The following is a 16621-nucleotide window of genomic DNA, read 5'->3' as shown; positions in this document are numbered from 1 at the left end:
CTCTAGCCTGCTCTTCAGTCCTCTCCTTTCTTCTTTTCTGTTTTCACATTTATAGAGGCATTGAAATTAGAGCTGCCTTCAGTACATCAGATAATCCTTTTTCATCATTAAACAAAGCCATAACATTCTATAGAATACATTTCTACCTGTAACGTTCAACACAGCTAGAAAGGCTGCAGCTAATCATCTGGCCACCATACTGTATTACCCAGGCCTTCTGTGCTCCTCTCCCCTAGAAGAACAAACCAAGGAGCACAGAGCCGCTGGAAAACGTGTGGCAAGACGGCATTTGCCCCAGTACTTCAATCTGGTGTGAATGCAGCGGCACTGAACACGTTTACCAGACAAATTTAATAATTCACGTCATAGAAAAACATTTTGCAACAGAAAAGAAAGCAGGCATTTCTTATTGGGCAAGTTGACATAGTACCTCCCCCAATTTCAGCCCGTTTGCATGTTTAGTGAATAAAACCCTGTCCCTGGGATTTCATGTGGTAACCCCCACGCTCGCTGTGACAGGTGGATTCACTTGTCAGTCACAGTGGTCTTCTAGCTACAGCTTACAGAGCCTAATTAACCACACCTCTCAACAACTATGTTTGGTTGCACCAGCACATCGTTTTTTGACTCTGCACTTGGTTTATTTCTTCGCTCACACTCCTCTCCAGTGTGGAATCCTGGAGCAATCTGACTTTCCACTCGTGTTATCTAGTGGAAACTAGAGCACGACAGATTAATCAGAATGGCCGATTAATTAGGGCCGATTTCAAGTTTTCATAACAATCGGTAATCCGCATTTTTGGAAACCGATCATGGCCGATTACATTGCACGAGGAGACTGTGTGGCAGGCTGACTACCTGTTATGCGAGTGCAGCAAGGAGCCAAGGTAAGGTGCTAGCTAGCATTAAACATATCTTATAAAAAACAATCAATCTTAACATAATCACTAGTTAACTACACATGGTTGATAATATTACTAGTTTCATCGACCGTCTCATGTCCCAACAATGTGTTGTTGGAAGCAGTGCAGTGAGTCTAAGCAAGCAGAGTCTTGAAGGGTGAAATATGTTTTCACTGTCCATGGTCAAGAACATCTCAACTCAGAAAAAAAAGAAACATCCTCTCACTGTCAACTGTGTTTATTTTCAGCAAACTTAACATGTGTAAATATTTGTATGAACATAACAAGACTCAACAACTGAGACATGAACTAAACAAGTTCCACAGACATGTGACTAACAGAAATTGAATAACATGTCCCTGAACAAAGGGGGGGTCAAAATCAAAAGTAACAGTCAGTATCTGGTGTGGCCACCAGATGCATTAAGTACTGCAGTGCATCTCCTCCTCATGGACGGCACCAGAATAGCCAGTTCTTGCTGTGAGATGTTACCTCACTCTTCCACCAAGGCACCTGCAAGTTCCCGGACATTTCTGGGGGGAATGGCCCTAGCCCTCACCCTCCGATCCAACAGGTCCCAGACGTGCTCAATGGGATTGAGATCTGGGCTCTTCACTGGCCATGGCAGAACACTGACATTCCTGTCTTGCAGGAAATCACACACAGTGGACGAGCAGTATGGCTGGTGGCATTGTCATGCTGGAGGGTCATGTCAGGATGAGCCTGCAGAAGGGTACCACATGAGGGAGGAGGATGTCTTCCCTGTAACGCATAGCGTTGAGATTGCCTGCAATGACAACAAGCTCAGTCCGATGATGCTGTGACACACCGCCCCAGACCATGACGGACCCTCCACCTCCAAATCGATCACGCTCCAGAGTACAGGCCTCGGTGTAACGCTCAGACCTTCAACGATAAATGCGAATCCAACCATCACCCCTGGTGAGACAAAACCGCGACTCGTCAGTGAAGAGCACTCTTTGCCAGTCCTGTCTGGCCAGCGACGGTGGGTTTGTGCCCATAGTCGACACTGTTGCCGGTGATATCTGGTGAGGACCTGCCTTACAACAGGACTACAAGACCTGTCCAGCCTCTCTCAGCCTATTGCGGACAGTCTGAGCACTAATGGAGGGATTGTGCGTTCCTGGTGTTACTCGGACAGTTGTTGTTGCCATCCTGTACCTGTCCTGCAGGTGTGATGTTCGGATGTACCGATCCTGTGCAGGTGTTGTTACACGTGGTTGCCACTGCGAGGATGGTCAGCTGTCCATCCTGTCTCAGGCGTCTCACAGTACGGACATTGCAATTTATTGCCCTGGCCACATCTGCAGTCCTCATGCCTCCTTGCAGCATGCCTAAGGCACGTTCACGCAGATGAGCAGGGACCCTGGGCATCTTTCTTTTGGTGTTTTTCAGGGTCAGTAGAAAGGCTTCTGTCGTGTCCTAAATTTTCTTAACTGTGACCTTAATTGCCTACCGTCCGTAAGCTGTTAGTGTTTTAACGACCGTTCCACAGGTGCATGTTCATTGAACAAGCATGGGAAACAGTGTTAAACCCTTAAAAATTAAGATCTGTGAAGTTATTTAGATTTTTATGAATTATCTTTGAAAGACAGGGTCCTGAAAAAGGGAAGATTATTTTTTTGCTGGGTTTATATGTGATGGATTGTGGGTAAATGGTGACTGACTAGTTTACAAATAACAATGAGTAGGCCTAGTTACATACACTGCTCAAAAAAATTAAGGAAACACTTAAACAACACAATGTAACTCCAAGTCAATCACACTTCTGTGAAATCAAACTGTCCACTTAGGAAGCAACACTGATTGACAATACATTTCACATGCTGTTGTGCAAATGGAATAGACAACAGGTGGAAATTATAGGCATTTAGCAAGACACCCCCAATAAAGGAGTGTTTCTGCAGGTGGAGACCACAGGCCACTTCTCAATTCCTATGCTTCCTCAAATCAAATCAAATCAAATTTTATTTGTCACATACACATGGTTAGCAGATGTTAATGCGAGTGGAGCGAAATGCTTGTGCTTCTAGTTCCGACAATGCAGTAATAACCAACAAATAATCTAACTAACAATTCCAAAACTAATTTCTTATACACAGTGTAAGGGGATAAAGAATATGTACATAAAGATATGAATGACTGATGGTACAGAGCAGCATAGGCAAGATACAGTAGATGGTATCGAGTACAGTATATACATATGAGATGAGTATGTAAACAAAGTGGCATAGTTAAAGTGGCTAGTGATACATGTATTACATAAGGATGCAGTAGATGATAGAGTACAGTATATACGTATACATATGAGATGAATAATGTAGGGTATATAAACAATATATTAGGTAGCATTGTTTAAAGTGGTTAGTGATATATTTTACATAATTTCCCATCAATTCCCATTATTAAAGTGGCTGGAGTTGAGTCAGTGTGTTGGCAGCAGCCACTCAATGTTAGTGGTTGCTGTTTAACAGTCTGATGGCCTTGAGATAGAAGCTGTTTTTCAGTCTCTCGGTCCCAGCTTTGATGCACCTGTACTGACCTCGCCTTCTGGATGATAGCGGGGTGAACAGGCAGTGGCTCGGGTGGGTGTTGTCCTTGATGATCTTTATGGCCTTCCTGTAACATCGGGTGGTGTAGGTGTCCTGGAGGGCAGGTAGTTTGCCCCCGGTGATGCGTTGTGCAGACCTCACTACCCTCTGGAGAGCCTTACGGTTGTGGGCGGAGCAGTTGCCGTACCAGGCGGTGATACAGCCCGCCAGGATGCTCTCGATTGTGTATCTGTAGAAGTTTGTGAGTGCTTTTGGTGACAAGCAGAATTTCTTCAGTCTCCTGAGGTGCTGTCTGTGCGAGTGGACCAATTCAGTTTGTCTGTGATGTGTATGCCGAGGAACTTAAAACTTACTACCCTCTCCACTACTGTTCCATCGATGTGGATAAGGGGGTGTTCCCTCTGCTGTTTCCTGAAGTCCACAATCATCTCCTTAGTTTTGTTGACGTTGAGTGTGAGGTTATTGTCCTGACACCACACTCCGAGGTCCCTCACCTCCTCCCTGTAGGCCGTCTCGTCGTTGTTGGTAATCAAGCCTACCACTGTTGTGTCGTCCGCAAACTTGATGATTGAGTTGGAGGCGTGCGTGGCCGCGCAGTCGTGGGTGAACAGGAAGTACAGGAGAGGGCTCAGAACGCACCCTTGTGGGGCCCCAGTGTTGAGGATCAGCGGGGTGGAGATGTTGTTGCCTACCCTCACCACCTGGGGGCGGCCCGTCAGGAAGTCCAGTACCCAGTTGCACAGGGCGGGGTCGAGACCCAGGGTCTCGAGCTTGATGACGAGCTTGGAGGGTACTATGGTGTTAAATGCCGAGCTGTAGTCGATGAACAGCATTCTCACATAGGTATTCCTCTTGTCCAGATGGGTTAGGGCAGTGTGCAGTGTGGTTGAGATTGCGTCGTCTGTGGACCTATTTGGGCGGTAAGCAAATTGGAGTGGGTCTAGGGTGTCAGGTAGGGTGGAGGTGATATGGTCCTTGACTAGTCTCTCAAAGCACTTCATGATGACGGAAGTGAGTGCTACGGGGCGGTAGTCGTTTAGCTCAGTTACCTTAGCTTTCTTGGGAACAGGAACAATGGTGGCCCTCTTGAAGCATGTGGGAACAGCAGACTGGTATAGGGATTGATTGAATATGTCCGTAAACACACCAGCCAGCTGGTCTGCGCATGCTCTGAGGGCGCGGCTGGGGATGCCGTCTGGGCCTGCAGCCTTGCGAGGGTTAACACATTTAAATGTTTTACTCAGCTCGGCTGCAGTGAAGGAGAGACCGCATGTTTTCTTTGCAGGCCGTGTCAGTGGCACTGTATTGTCCTCAAAGCGGGCAAAAAAGTTATTTAGTCTGCCTGGGAGCAAGACATCCTGGTCCGTGACTGGGCTGGATTTCTTCTTGTAGTCCGTGATTGACTGTAGACCATGCCACATACCTCTTGTGTCTGAGCCGTTGAATTGAGATTCTACTTTGTCTCTGTACTGACGCTTAGCTTCTTTGATAGCCTTACGGAGGGAATAGCTGCACTGTTTGTATTCAGTCATGTTACCAGACACCTTGCCCTAATTGAAAGCAGTGGTTCGCGCTTTCAGTTTCATGCGAATGCTGCCATCAATCCACGGTTTCTGGTTAGGGAATGTTTTAATCGTTGCTATGGGAACGACATCTTCAACGCACGTTCTAATGAACTCGCACACCGAATCAGCGTATTCGTCAATGTTATTGTCTGACGCAATACGAAACATGTCCCAGTCCACGTGATGGAAGCAGTCTTGGAGTGTGGAATCAGCTTGGTTGGACCAGGGTTGGACAGACCTCAGCGCGGGAGCTTCTTGTTTCAGTTTCTGTCTGTAGGCAGGGATCAGCAAAATGGAGTCGTGGTCAGCTTTTCCGAAAGGAGGGCGGGGCAGGGCGTTATATGCGTCGCGGAAGTTAGAATAACAATGATCCAAGGTTTTGCCAGCCCTGGTGGCGCAATCGATATGCTGATACAATTTAGGGAGTCTTGTTTTCAGATTAGCCTTGTTAAAATCCCCAGCTACAATGAATGCAGCCTCAGGATGTATGGATTCCAGTTTGCAAAGAGTCAAATAAAGTTCGTTCAGAGCCATCGATGTGTCTGCTTGGGGGGGAATATATACGGCTGTGATTATAATCGAAGAGAATTCTCTTGGTAGATAATGCGGTCTACATTTGATTGTGAGGAATTCTAAATCAGGTGAACAGAAGGATTTGAGTTCCTGTATGTTTCTGTGATCACACCACGTCTCGTTAGCCATAAGGCATACGCCCCCGCCCCTCTTCTTACCAGAAAGGTGTTTGTTTTTGTAGGCGCGATGCGTGGAGAAACCCGCTGGCTGCACCGCCTCCGATAGGGTCTCTCCAGTGAGCCATGTTTCTGGCTGATGATTTGGTCACTTTTGAATGCTGGCGGTGCTTTCACCCTAGTGCTTTTACTCTAGTGGTAGCATGAGACGGAGTCTACAACCCACGCAAGTGGCTCAGGTAGTGCAGCTCATCCAGGATGGCACATGAATGTGAGCAAATGTGCATGTGTCTGCTCAAACGGTCAGAAACAGACTCCATGAGGGTGGTATGAGGGCCCGACGTCCACAGGTGGGGGTTGTGCTTACAGCCCAACACCGTGCAGGACGTTTGGCATTTGCCAGAGAACACCAAGATTGGCAAATTCGCCACTGGCGCCCTGTGCTCTTCACAGATGAAAGCAGGTTCACACTGAGCACATGTGACAGACGTGAGTCTGGAGACGCCGTGGAGAACGTTCTGCTGTCTGCAACATCCTCCAGCATGACCGGTTTGGAGGTGGGTCAGTCATGGTGTGGGGTGGCATTTCTTTGGGGGGCCGCACAGCCCTCCATGTGCTCGCCAGAGGTAGCCTGACTGCCATTAGGTACCGAGATGAGATCCTCAGACCCCTTGTGAGACCATATGCTGGCCCTGGGTTCCTCCTAATACAAGACAATGCTAGACCACGTGTGGCTGGAGTGTGTCAGCAGTTCCTGCAAGAGGAAGGCATTGATGCTATGGACTGGCCCGCCTGTTCCCCAGACCTGAATCCAACTGAGCACATCTGGGACATCATGTCTCGCTCCATCCACCAACGCCACGTTGCACCACAGACTGTCCAGGAGTTGGCGGATGCTTTAGTCCAGGTCTGGGAGGAGATCCCTCAGGAGACCATCCGCCACCTCATCAGGAGCATGCCCAGGCGTTGTAGGGAGGTCATACAGGCACGTGGAGGTCACACACACTACTGAGCCCCATTTTGAGTTGTTTTAAGGACATTACATCAAAGTTGGATCAGCCTGTAGTGTGGTTTTCCACTTTAATTTTGAGTGTGACTCCAAATCCAGACCTCCATGGGTTGATAAATTTAATTTCCATTGATAATTTTTGTGTGATTTTGTTGTCAGCACATTCAACTATGTAAAGAAAAAAGTATTTAATAAGAATATTTCATTAATTCAGATCTAGGATGTGTTATTTTAGTGTTCCCTTTATTTTTTTGAGCAGTGTATGTTGATTTGTAGATGAGTCAGCCTTGGCTGTGTCTTTGCTTCACTAGGCTGGCCAACCATGATAATAGCAACATTGTCAGACAACAACAGAAGGTTAGTGGTTTTATAACTTACACATAAAAAACTGTTACAAAGTATACTGTGTATAGTGTTAAATGTAACCCTGCCTTACATAAAGCTTACAGAATGAATAGCAGAAGAGCATCATTAATCAGATGACATAAAATGTATACTTACTACATTGAAACCTTTCTGTATTTATTTTTCAAAGTCCACTGCTTAACACTGTGTGTGTATGTGTGTGTGTGGAGTGTAATTCATATTTAAAGTCATTGTAACCATTCTTTGCATAACGCTCAGCCCTGCTATAGTAGTTCACTAAACTACAGAGTATATTGTCCATTGAAGTTGTTGTCTCTGGCTCTTTTGATATTATATTCAGAATGAATAACAACAAGGTTTGTGATAGTTTGAGCCACCTCAGGTCAAGATGGTTTTCAATTCACATGAGCAGACAAATAAAAGCACAGGCCTATAGTCATAACACAAATGAAAAGGGAAGCTATGTATAAAAATAATATTTTGTCATAGCCTACGAATAGGACCCAGAGTTTTACCTGACCATGTCATGATCAGGAAAAACTCCGTGCCCCAGAAAAGACACAGACGAATTTTGCCACACCACTTTTGAACCAACGGTGCCCACCTCTGAGGGAGCGGCCATTGTTTGCATCCATGTAGATTCATCGTGATTCAAAACATTGGTTAAGGATGAAGTATTACTTGCCTCATGTCTGTAAAGTGTCAGTTTATAACCACACCTTACGGATGAATGTCGAACTGGAGTGAAATCTACTTACGCTCACTCACATTTCTATAAACAGTCAAACAGTGTATCATTTGTACAAAGGGAACTGCGTGATAAACTACTATATCATGGAGACTTTACTCCTCATAGTGGTGAGAAGATGCACACAGCTGAACACCCTTCTTTATTTTTCCAGGTTTGCGTTTTCGATTTGAGCGATCTGTTAAATAACGACAACAGAATCAATGCGTGGCAGAGTGGCCTATAAAAGCTGAAGAACACACGCACATCCAGGTACTTCTGCCTGATGAAGACCTAAGGGTGGAAACGTTGTTATAATAACATCACTTAGGAACATGAGCAGCAATGTGGCGTTTTCCTTTTTATATTTCAGAGTGGCCTATAAGACATTAGGGGAACAGATGTTGCTCTTTATTTTTTTCCTGGATAAAATACAAGAGGGTTTGACAAACCATTCCCTTGGAAACAGAGTAGGTCAATATTGAGTAAAATGGGGAAGGTTTATGGTGCAACACCAGGCCCATGAGTACGTAATAGAAGCCAAGGCACAGGGAAGTCTCTCCTTCTCAGTGAGCCCTGGCCATCACAAAGGATCACATGACCTGGAAATCATAACCCACACAGCCAACAATATGAAAACCACAGTCCCCACCCCCCTCCTCCTCATCTGCATATTTTCTGGGGAACACAAGGCTTCCTGGGATGAAGAAACCCAAGGCGGGCTGGAGGAGTGTGTCTCACTGTTTCTGTGTCACAGCCTGGACAGAGCGGAGCAGCCTAAAACAGCACTACACGCTGAGTTTGCTCCAATGGGACTTCAGAGAGACAAACGGTCCGAGTCACATCCAACTCTCCCTCACTAAGACTCAGGGCCAGGCAGCAAGAGGTCCAACAAACACACACATGGACACAAACCAAAACACACACAGAAATAGGTCAAACCAGACTGGGCAGTGCTGCAAGTGAAGCCCCGCAGTCTTGAAGTTGTCTGCAACCACTGATCAAAGCTCAGTAGAGTCATTTTGACCCCAAATGGCTGTGGTAAAAATTGTGGTAGGCTGAGCTGATCCTACGTCTGCTGTAGGGGCAAGGCAACCTTTAGTTCTATGGTGATCGTTCTCCCCACTGAGGTAGGGTCATGACTCTGTGTATGGGCCTGGACAGATGCTAAGTTCCTCTTCTATTCCTGATGCCTATTTCTTTAACTTTACTAGAGGGAGGAGCTTAATATGTTACCTTTACTAGAGGGAGGAGCTTAATATGTTACCTTTACTAGAGGGAGGAGCTTAATATGTTACCTTTACTAGAGGGATGAGCTTAATATGTTACCTTTACTAGAGGGAGGAGCTTAATATGTTACCTTTACTAGAGGGAGGAGCTTAATATGTTACCTTTACTAGAGGAGCTTAATATGTTACCTTTACTAGAGGGAGGAGCTTAATATGTTACCTTTACTAGAGGGAGGAGCTTAATATGTTACCTTTACTAGAGGAGCTTAATATGTTACCTTTACTAGAGGAGCTTAATATGTTACCTTTACTAGAGGGAGGAGCTTAATATGTTACCTTTACTAGAGGGAGGAGCTTACCTTTACTAGAGGGAGGAGCTTAATATGTTACCTTTACTAGAGGTTACCTTTAGAGGGAGGAGCTTAATATGTTACCTTTACTAGAGGGAGGAGCTTAATATGTTACCTTTACTAGAGGGAGGAGCTTAATATGTTACCTTTACTAGAGGGAGGAGCTTAATATGTTACCTTTTACTAGAGGGAGGAGCTTAATATGTTACCTTTACTAGAGGAGCTTAGTTACCTTTACTAGAGCTTAATATGTTACCTTTACTAGAGGGAGGAGCTTAATATGTTACCTTTACTAGAGGGAGGAGGGAGGAGCTTAATATGTTACCTTTACTAGAGGGAGGAGCTTAATATGTTACCTTTACTAGAGGGAGGAGCTTAATATGTTACCTTTACTAGAGGGAGGAGCTTAATATGTTACCTTTACTAGAGGGAGGAGCTTAATATGTTACCTTTACTAGAGGGAGGAGCTTAATATGTTACCTTTACTAGAGGAGGAGCTTAATATGTTACCTTTACTTTACTAGAGGAGCTTAATATGTTACCTTTACTAGAGGGAGGCTTAGCTTAATATGTTACCTTTACTAGAGGGATGAGCTTAATATGTTACCTTTACTAGAGGGAGGAGCTTAATATGTTACCTTTACTAGAGGGAGGAGCTTAATATGTTACCTTTACTAGAGGGAGGAGCTTAATATGTTACCTTTACTAGAGGAATATGTTACTTAATATGTTACCTTTACTAGAGGAGCTTAATATGTTACCTTTACTAGAGGGAGGAGCTTAATATGTTACCTTTACTAGAGGGAGGAGCTTAATATGTTACCTTTACTAGAGGGAATATGTTACCTTTACTAGAGGGAGGAGCTTAATATGTTACCTTTACCTTTACTAGAGGGAGGTTACCTTTACTAGAGGAGCTTAATATGTTACCTTTACTAGAGGGAGGAGCTTAATATGTTACCTTTACTAGAGGGAGGAGTTACTTAATAATATTTACCTTTACTAGAGGGAGGAGCTTAATATGTTACTTTAATATGTTACCTCTTAGAGGAGGAGCTTAGAGGAGCTTAATATGTTACCTTTACTAGAGGAGGAGCTTAATATGTTACTTAATATGGAGGGAGGAGCTTAATATGTTACCTTTACTAGAGGGAGGAGCTTAATATGTTACCTTTACTAGAGGGAGGAGCTTAATATGTTACCTTTACTAGAGGGAGGAGCTTAATATGTTACCTTTACTAGAGGGAGAGAATATGTTACCTTTACTAGAGGGAGGAGCTTAATATGTTACCTTTACTAGAGGGAGGAGCTTAATATGTTACCTTTACTAGAGGGATGAGCTTAATATGTTACCTTTACTAGAGGGAGGAGCTTAATATGTTACCTTTACTAGAGGGAGGTTACCTTTACTAGAGGAGCTTAATATGTTACCTTTACTAGAGGAGCTTAATATGTTACCTTTACTAGAGGGAGGAGCTTAATATGTTACCTTTACTAGAGGGAGGCTTAATATGTTACCTTTACTAGAGGGAGGAGCTTAATATGTTACCTTTACTAGAGGGAGGAGCTTAATATGTTACCTTTACTAGAGAGGAGCTTAATATGTTACCTTTACTAGAGGAGCTTAATATGTTACCTTTACTAGAGGGAGGAGCTTAATATGTTACCTTTACTAGAGGGAGCTTAATATGTTACCTTTACTAGAGGAGCTTAATATGTTACCTTTACTAGAGGGAGAGCTTAATATGTTACCTTTACTAGGGGAGGTTACCTTTACTAGCTTAATATGTTACCTTTACTAGAGGGAGCTTAATATGTTACCTTTACTCGAGGGATGAGCTTAATATGTTACCTTTACTAGAGGGAGGAGCTTAATATGTTACCTTTACTAGAGGGATGAGCTTAATATGTTACCTTTACTAGAGGGAGGAGCTTAATATGTTACCTTTACTAGAGGGAGGAGCTTAATATGTTACCTTTACTAGAGGGAGGAGCTTAATATGTTACCTTTACTAGAGGGAGGAGCTTAATATGTTACCTTTACTAGAGGGATGAGCTTAATATGTTACCTTTACTAGAGGAGCTTAATATGTTACCTTTACTAGAGGGAGGAGCTTAATATGTTACCTTTACTAGAGGGAGGAGCTTAATATGTTACCTTTACTAGAGGGAGGAGCTTAATATGTTACCTTTACTAGAGGGAGGAGCTTAATATGTTACCTTTACTCGAGGGATGAGCTTAATATGTTACCTTTACTAGAGGGAGGAGCTTAATATGTTACCTTTACTCGAGGGATGAGCTTAATATGTTACCTTTACTAGAGGGAGGAGCTTAATATGTTACCTTTACTAGAGGGAGAGGATGTTACCTTTACTAGAGGGAGGTTACCTTTACTAGAGCTTAATATGTTACCTTTACTCGAGGGATGAGCTTAATATGTTACCTTTACTAGAGGGATGAGCTTAATATGTTACCTTTACTAGAGGGATGAGCTTAATATGTTACCTTTACTAGAGGAGCTTAATATGTTACCTTTACTAGAGGGAGGAGCTTAATATGTTACCTTTACTAGAGGAGCTTAATATGTTACCTTTATTAGAGGGATGAGCTTAATATGTTACCTTTACTAGAGGAAGGAGATTAATATGTTACCTTTACTAGAGGAGCTTAATATGTTACCTTTACTAGAGGGATGAGCTTAATATGTTACCTTTACTAGAGGGAGGAGCTTAATATGTTACCTTTACTAGAGGAGCTTAATATGTTACCTTTACTAGAGGGAGGAGCTTAATATGTTACCTTTACTAGAGGGATGACCTTAATATGTTAACTTTACTAGAGGGAGGAGCTTAATATGTTACCTTTACTAGAGGGAGGAGCTTAATATGTTACCTTTACTAGAGGGATGAGCTTAATATGTTACCTTTACTAGAGGGAGGAGCTTAATATGTTACCTTTACTGGAGGGAGGAGCTTAATATGTTACCTTTACTAGAGGAGCTTAAGATGCATATCCAAAGCAGTTGAAACGATGCAGACTGACGGATGGAACTTTATTCTCACAGTATTATACACTCCAAATTATTATTTATTTTTTTTTTACATATTTGAGTAGTTAATGTCATGATTACTCAAGTAACAACTCATTCAGGATGATACAGTGAGAAAAGGTGTAACTACAGAAATAGCATGAAAGCCCTTCATACTGCAAGTGCCAGTAAAACCCAGTGCTGTTTTATCTCCCCTCTTCTCCACTCGCTTGTCCTGTCCTCTTACTTCTGTTCTGTCCTTTCTCACCTCATCCTCTCCTCCTCTCTCCTTCCGATGAGCAGTCTTGATAAATTGCTGAGTCACTAAACCTGCTGCTTCTGAGGTAGAATACAACATCTTCTCTATGTGTGTGTGTGTGTGTGTGTGTGTGTGTGTGTGTGTGTGTGTGTGTCCAATGTACCTTGCCCGATTAGGAATGTTTGTCTCTATAACAAGAGGCCTAATTCACTTCTCATAAAAGTAAATGTGTAACTACTCATTCATAAACAGTTTCAAGGGCTTTTCCTAGACTACAATAGGTAATTGCGGCCCACTTATGGATGCTGTATAATAGCCTGACTGTATTTGTCTATACTCTTGTCTGATTACTGATGCTTCAGTTTAGAGCAGTGGTCAAAATGCAATCCGAGATCTACCGCTCAGATTTTTTTTTTTACCTAAACCTATGCAATGTTAAGCAATTAAAAACAGTTCTGTAACAATGAGGTTTGTGAGGTGGCCTATAGACCCAATACATCATCACTGCATGTTGACTCTGCTTGACTATGCAAAATTGTCCTACTCAAGAGGGATCATCAGTTATAAGCAAACAATGTGAAAGGAATGACAGGAAGAAGCCCCTATTCAGTGGGGTTTTATGTGGCTGTATGACAGACTCGCTTGTATTATGATTCAGTGTAGGATAGTGACTCTGGATAATGTATGCATCCCTCAGTTATCTTCAGTGTTGTAGTAGCCTAACAAGTCCGGCCTAGGAGTGTCTCGGTCTTGTCTTGGTGTCAGATATATTTTTACTCCTCATTTCTTGCCAACACCAACCAATACCAGGGGAGTGAAAAACTCATTATCAGATCCCATAAAACCGCTTTGCCAGCGCAAATAGCCACACTCCTTTCATGACACATTAATATCTTATCATTACTTTTGTTAAATCATTAGTATACATTTTAAATGGCTTTTACAGATTGAATGTTTTACAAGAAAAAGTCATTTTATTCATGGTTGTTACTATTGTTTTTAACAACATGTAGTTTTTAACAAATGTAAATGTAATATTCAAATGCTGTTTTTGTGTATAAATATTGAACAATTATAAATGCGCTGTTTTTAAAGGAAATATAATAATAAGATTAATTTAAAAAAATAATAATTATAATAATTTATTATTTACTATTTTCTGGTCTTCCTACTGTACTTTACTTTCATTGAAAAATATCCTAAAACTTTGTAGTGCTCCTCATCATTTCCTTGATATGCTGGTAGGGAAAAGTGGGGATCATTGTTTGAAAGTTGCTTGCTCACTATTAGTAAGGTGTGACTGGAGGAAGTTGGAACATATTTGATATTTGTATCTGTTATAGACCTGTTTGAGTTAGTGATCATTTGTAGAGTGGCTCTCTATTTGCCCTCAGCATGCATTTGTCACCATTCTGAGTGTCTAAAGAATTCATATGTTCTTGTGAAATACTGTATGAACACAGTGGGCATTTTGAACTCTTATTATGGTGACAACTAGGGGTGTGCCGACATAATGGGATTTACTCTTCACACGATTACCCTTGTTTTTCTCAGACCATTTTCAAATGATGTTAAAACATTTTAGGTACATGATCACACGGGTAATAGAACATTTGTTGTATTAATAGAACATTTTAGGTCCATGATCACACAGGTAATAGAACATTTTAGGTCCAGGCACTGCTGAGTGAGCATAATATACAGCCTTTATTTACTGAGACTGATGGTCTGCATCTGATGGTCACTGAGAGGAGGGAGGGAGCAGCCGTGAAGCTGCCTCTCACCTGACTTACCGTCCCTCCTCTCTCCCTCCCTTCACTGAAAAAAGAGGACAGTCTTCCAGCTGATGGCGAAACTTAAGTTGCACTGCATTATTTCTGCACCAATTCATGTTGTTACTCCTATGACCAGAGAAAGTGAAATATCCCTTCATATTAAAAAAGACACAAGCCTCTAATAATAACAGAATAATAATAGGTCAATCATTATTATTATGTTGGTAACCCATTGTTTAAAAGTGATTCAAAGCCTTCGAAGACGGTGTTTTGAGGATATATTGGCACGGTAACAACACGCGTTCCAAAATATTCTCCAAACACCGGCTTCTCGAGCATTATCACTTAATTGAGAGGCTTTGAAGCCACACTGGCACTCCCCAGTAGGAGCAGTCATCCATAGCAATTAATGGAATTCTACAGTATTTCAATTAAATGTTTTGAGAACAAAATGACATGGAATTAAGTAGGGGTCAGTAACATGTGTAGTCTCTTTTACAAGTGACAAGTACCAAGATGACTGCTAGGTGGTTTAAATACACCACCCCCTGCCAGTCATCCAGGAGTTATACACATCACTGGTCTAGACAGGAGCTAATGGTGTGTGAGAGCAGAACACAGGTGGGATGTTTCTGATGACATGATTGGATTTACCTTGACAGGAAGACAGTTCTCCCAGTGGCTCTGTTTATCTTTGGAGAAAAAACAATATACTAAAGATATTTTCATGCAAAGTGATAAGAGGCTGACAGCTGTTTTTGCAGGCTACAATAGCCAAGCAGGCAAACAGTCTGACAAAAAAAGGATGGATGGTTGACTAACTGGGGGCTACGTCCTCTCATGGCAACATCAAACGCGCACCTATATACTTAGAGGAGAAAAGCATATCTGTCGCAGGCATTCTGTGTGTTAGTGCGTGATGAAATTGAGGCTACTGTGAATCAATCCACCATGGATGGGTAGGCTACTGTTAGCATGATGCTAAACTAATCACAGTTACTCCTCTAACTAGGAAGCAGATATTACGAACGTGGCTCTCCTTCCACAATATAAGATTATTAGCCTCGTGGGTATCCCTTGTTGACAACGTTGCACCACGTGCATGTTCTACACTACACATAGACATCGGTAGGGATGCTTTGGTGATGAAAAACACTGGCTTGGGTGGCCTTGCAGCTCGAGGCTGCGTTTAAAATCCGCTGTCAATGTCCTCCATCTCACTCCCTCTCCGTCGTTCGCTGCCCGGACTCACCTCCTCTGCGTGTTTCCTCAGCGCTTTCTCCCGTTCATACTGCGTGATGAGCTGTTCGTTGTCCTCCTTTAACAGTTCTAGCTCCACTTCATGCTCCTGGTTTTCCGCGAACACCGAATCCAGGTTCTCCAGCACAGCCACGACGAGCGGCATCAGTTCTTTCACCACATCTTCGTCGTATTTTCCTATCAGTTTCTCGAACTCGCGGTAGATGGAGTTGGCCAGGCCCGATACCCGCTCCGACATCATAGCCGATGTCCCCGGGTCGTCCTGGTACACTACTCCGTCCTCCAACTCCATTTTCTTCCCTTCCTTGAACAAATATGTCCTGTAAATGGGATTTACACTTACCCCGCCACTATGAATTCCGTTATTTTCTTTAAGAAAATCGAATGTGTATTCCCTTTAAAAGCCTCAATTGAAATGGCAATATCCGTGTAATTGTCCCTCACTGGAAGCGTTCGATAGACGTGGATAATTTTTTCCCTCCTGTTCCGTCCTCTCACAACAGAAGTGCGTTCAGTTCACTTGAACGTTTGCTACGTTGCAGAACTGTTTGTACTGAACGACACGTTAAAAAACATTTTCGTACGTTCTTGGACAGACTGTGGTACGTTTGCTCCCGTTTGGTAGGTGTGGTGAGGTGTGACATGAAGCAACGAGTGACGTATTTAAAGGGCAGTGGCCATGCTGACAGCGTTCCCGCAACCGTTATTATTATACATCAGTGTTCCCCAACCCACAACCTCCACGTTATTCAACTGGTCGTTCAGTACCATTTCCGTTCAATTGAACGTTCCAGAACGTAAAAACTTACTGAATGCAGCCCAGCTGAGTATCACGTGGTGACGTCATATTTTAACGTGGACAATGTAGTTTTAACGAAAATTTGTAGC

The 16621-nt window shown here is 43.0% G+C and overlaps 1 protein-coding gene across 5 annotated transcripts in view; it reads right to left on the bottom strand.

Moving 5' to 3' along the window:
• spag9a (sperm associated antigen 9a) overlaps positions 1-16363 on the bottom strand; it is a 52221-nt gene extending 35858 nt beyond the window's left edge. For all 5 annotated transcript variants that reach the window (XM_064987034.1, XM_064987036.1, XM_064987035.1 and 2 more), the window contains exon 1: positions 15726-16363. In XM_064987034.1, coding sequence (XP_064843106.1) covers positions 15726-16025 — 300 coding nt within the window. In that variant the 5' untranslated portion in view covers positions 16026-16363. The remainder of the gene's footprint in view (positions 1-15725) is intronic.
• Positions 16364-16621: the final 258 nt, after the last annotated feature.

Source organism: Oncorhynchus masou, chromosome 14, assembly GCF_036934945.1.
Source record: "Oncorhynchus masou masou isolate Uvic2021 chromosome 14, UVic_Omas_1.1, whole genome shotgun sequence".
In the NCBI taxonomy this organism is placed as follows: Eukaryota; Metazoa; Chordata; class Actinopteri; order Salmoniformes; family Salmonidae; genus Oncorhynchus; species Oncorhynchus masou.
Note: the sequence above shows the minus strand (reverse complement) of the source record. Positions and strands in the feature narration are given on the sequence as shown.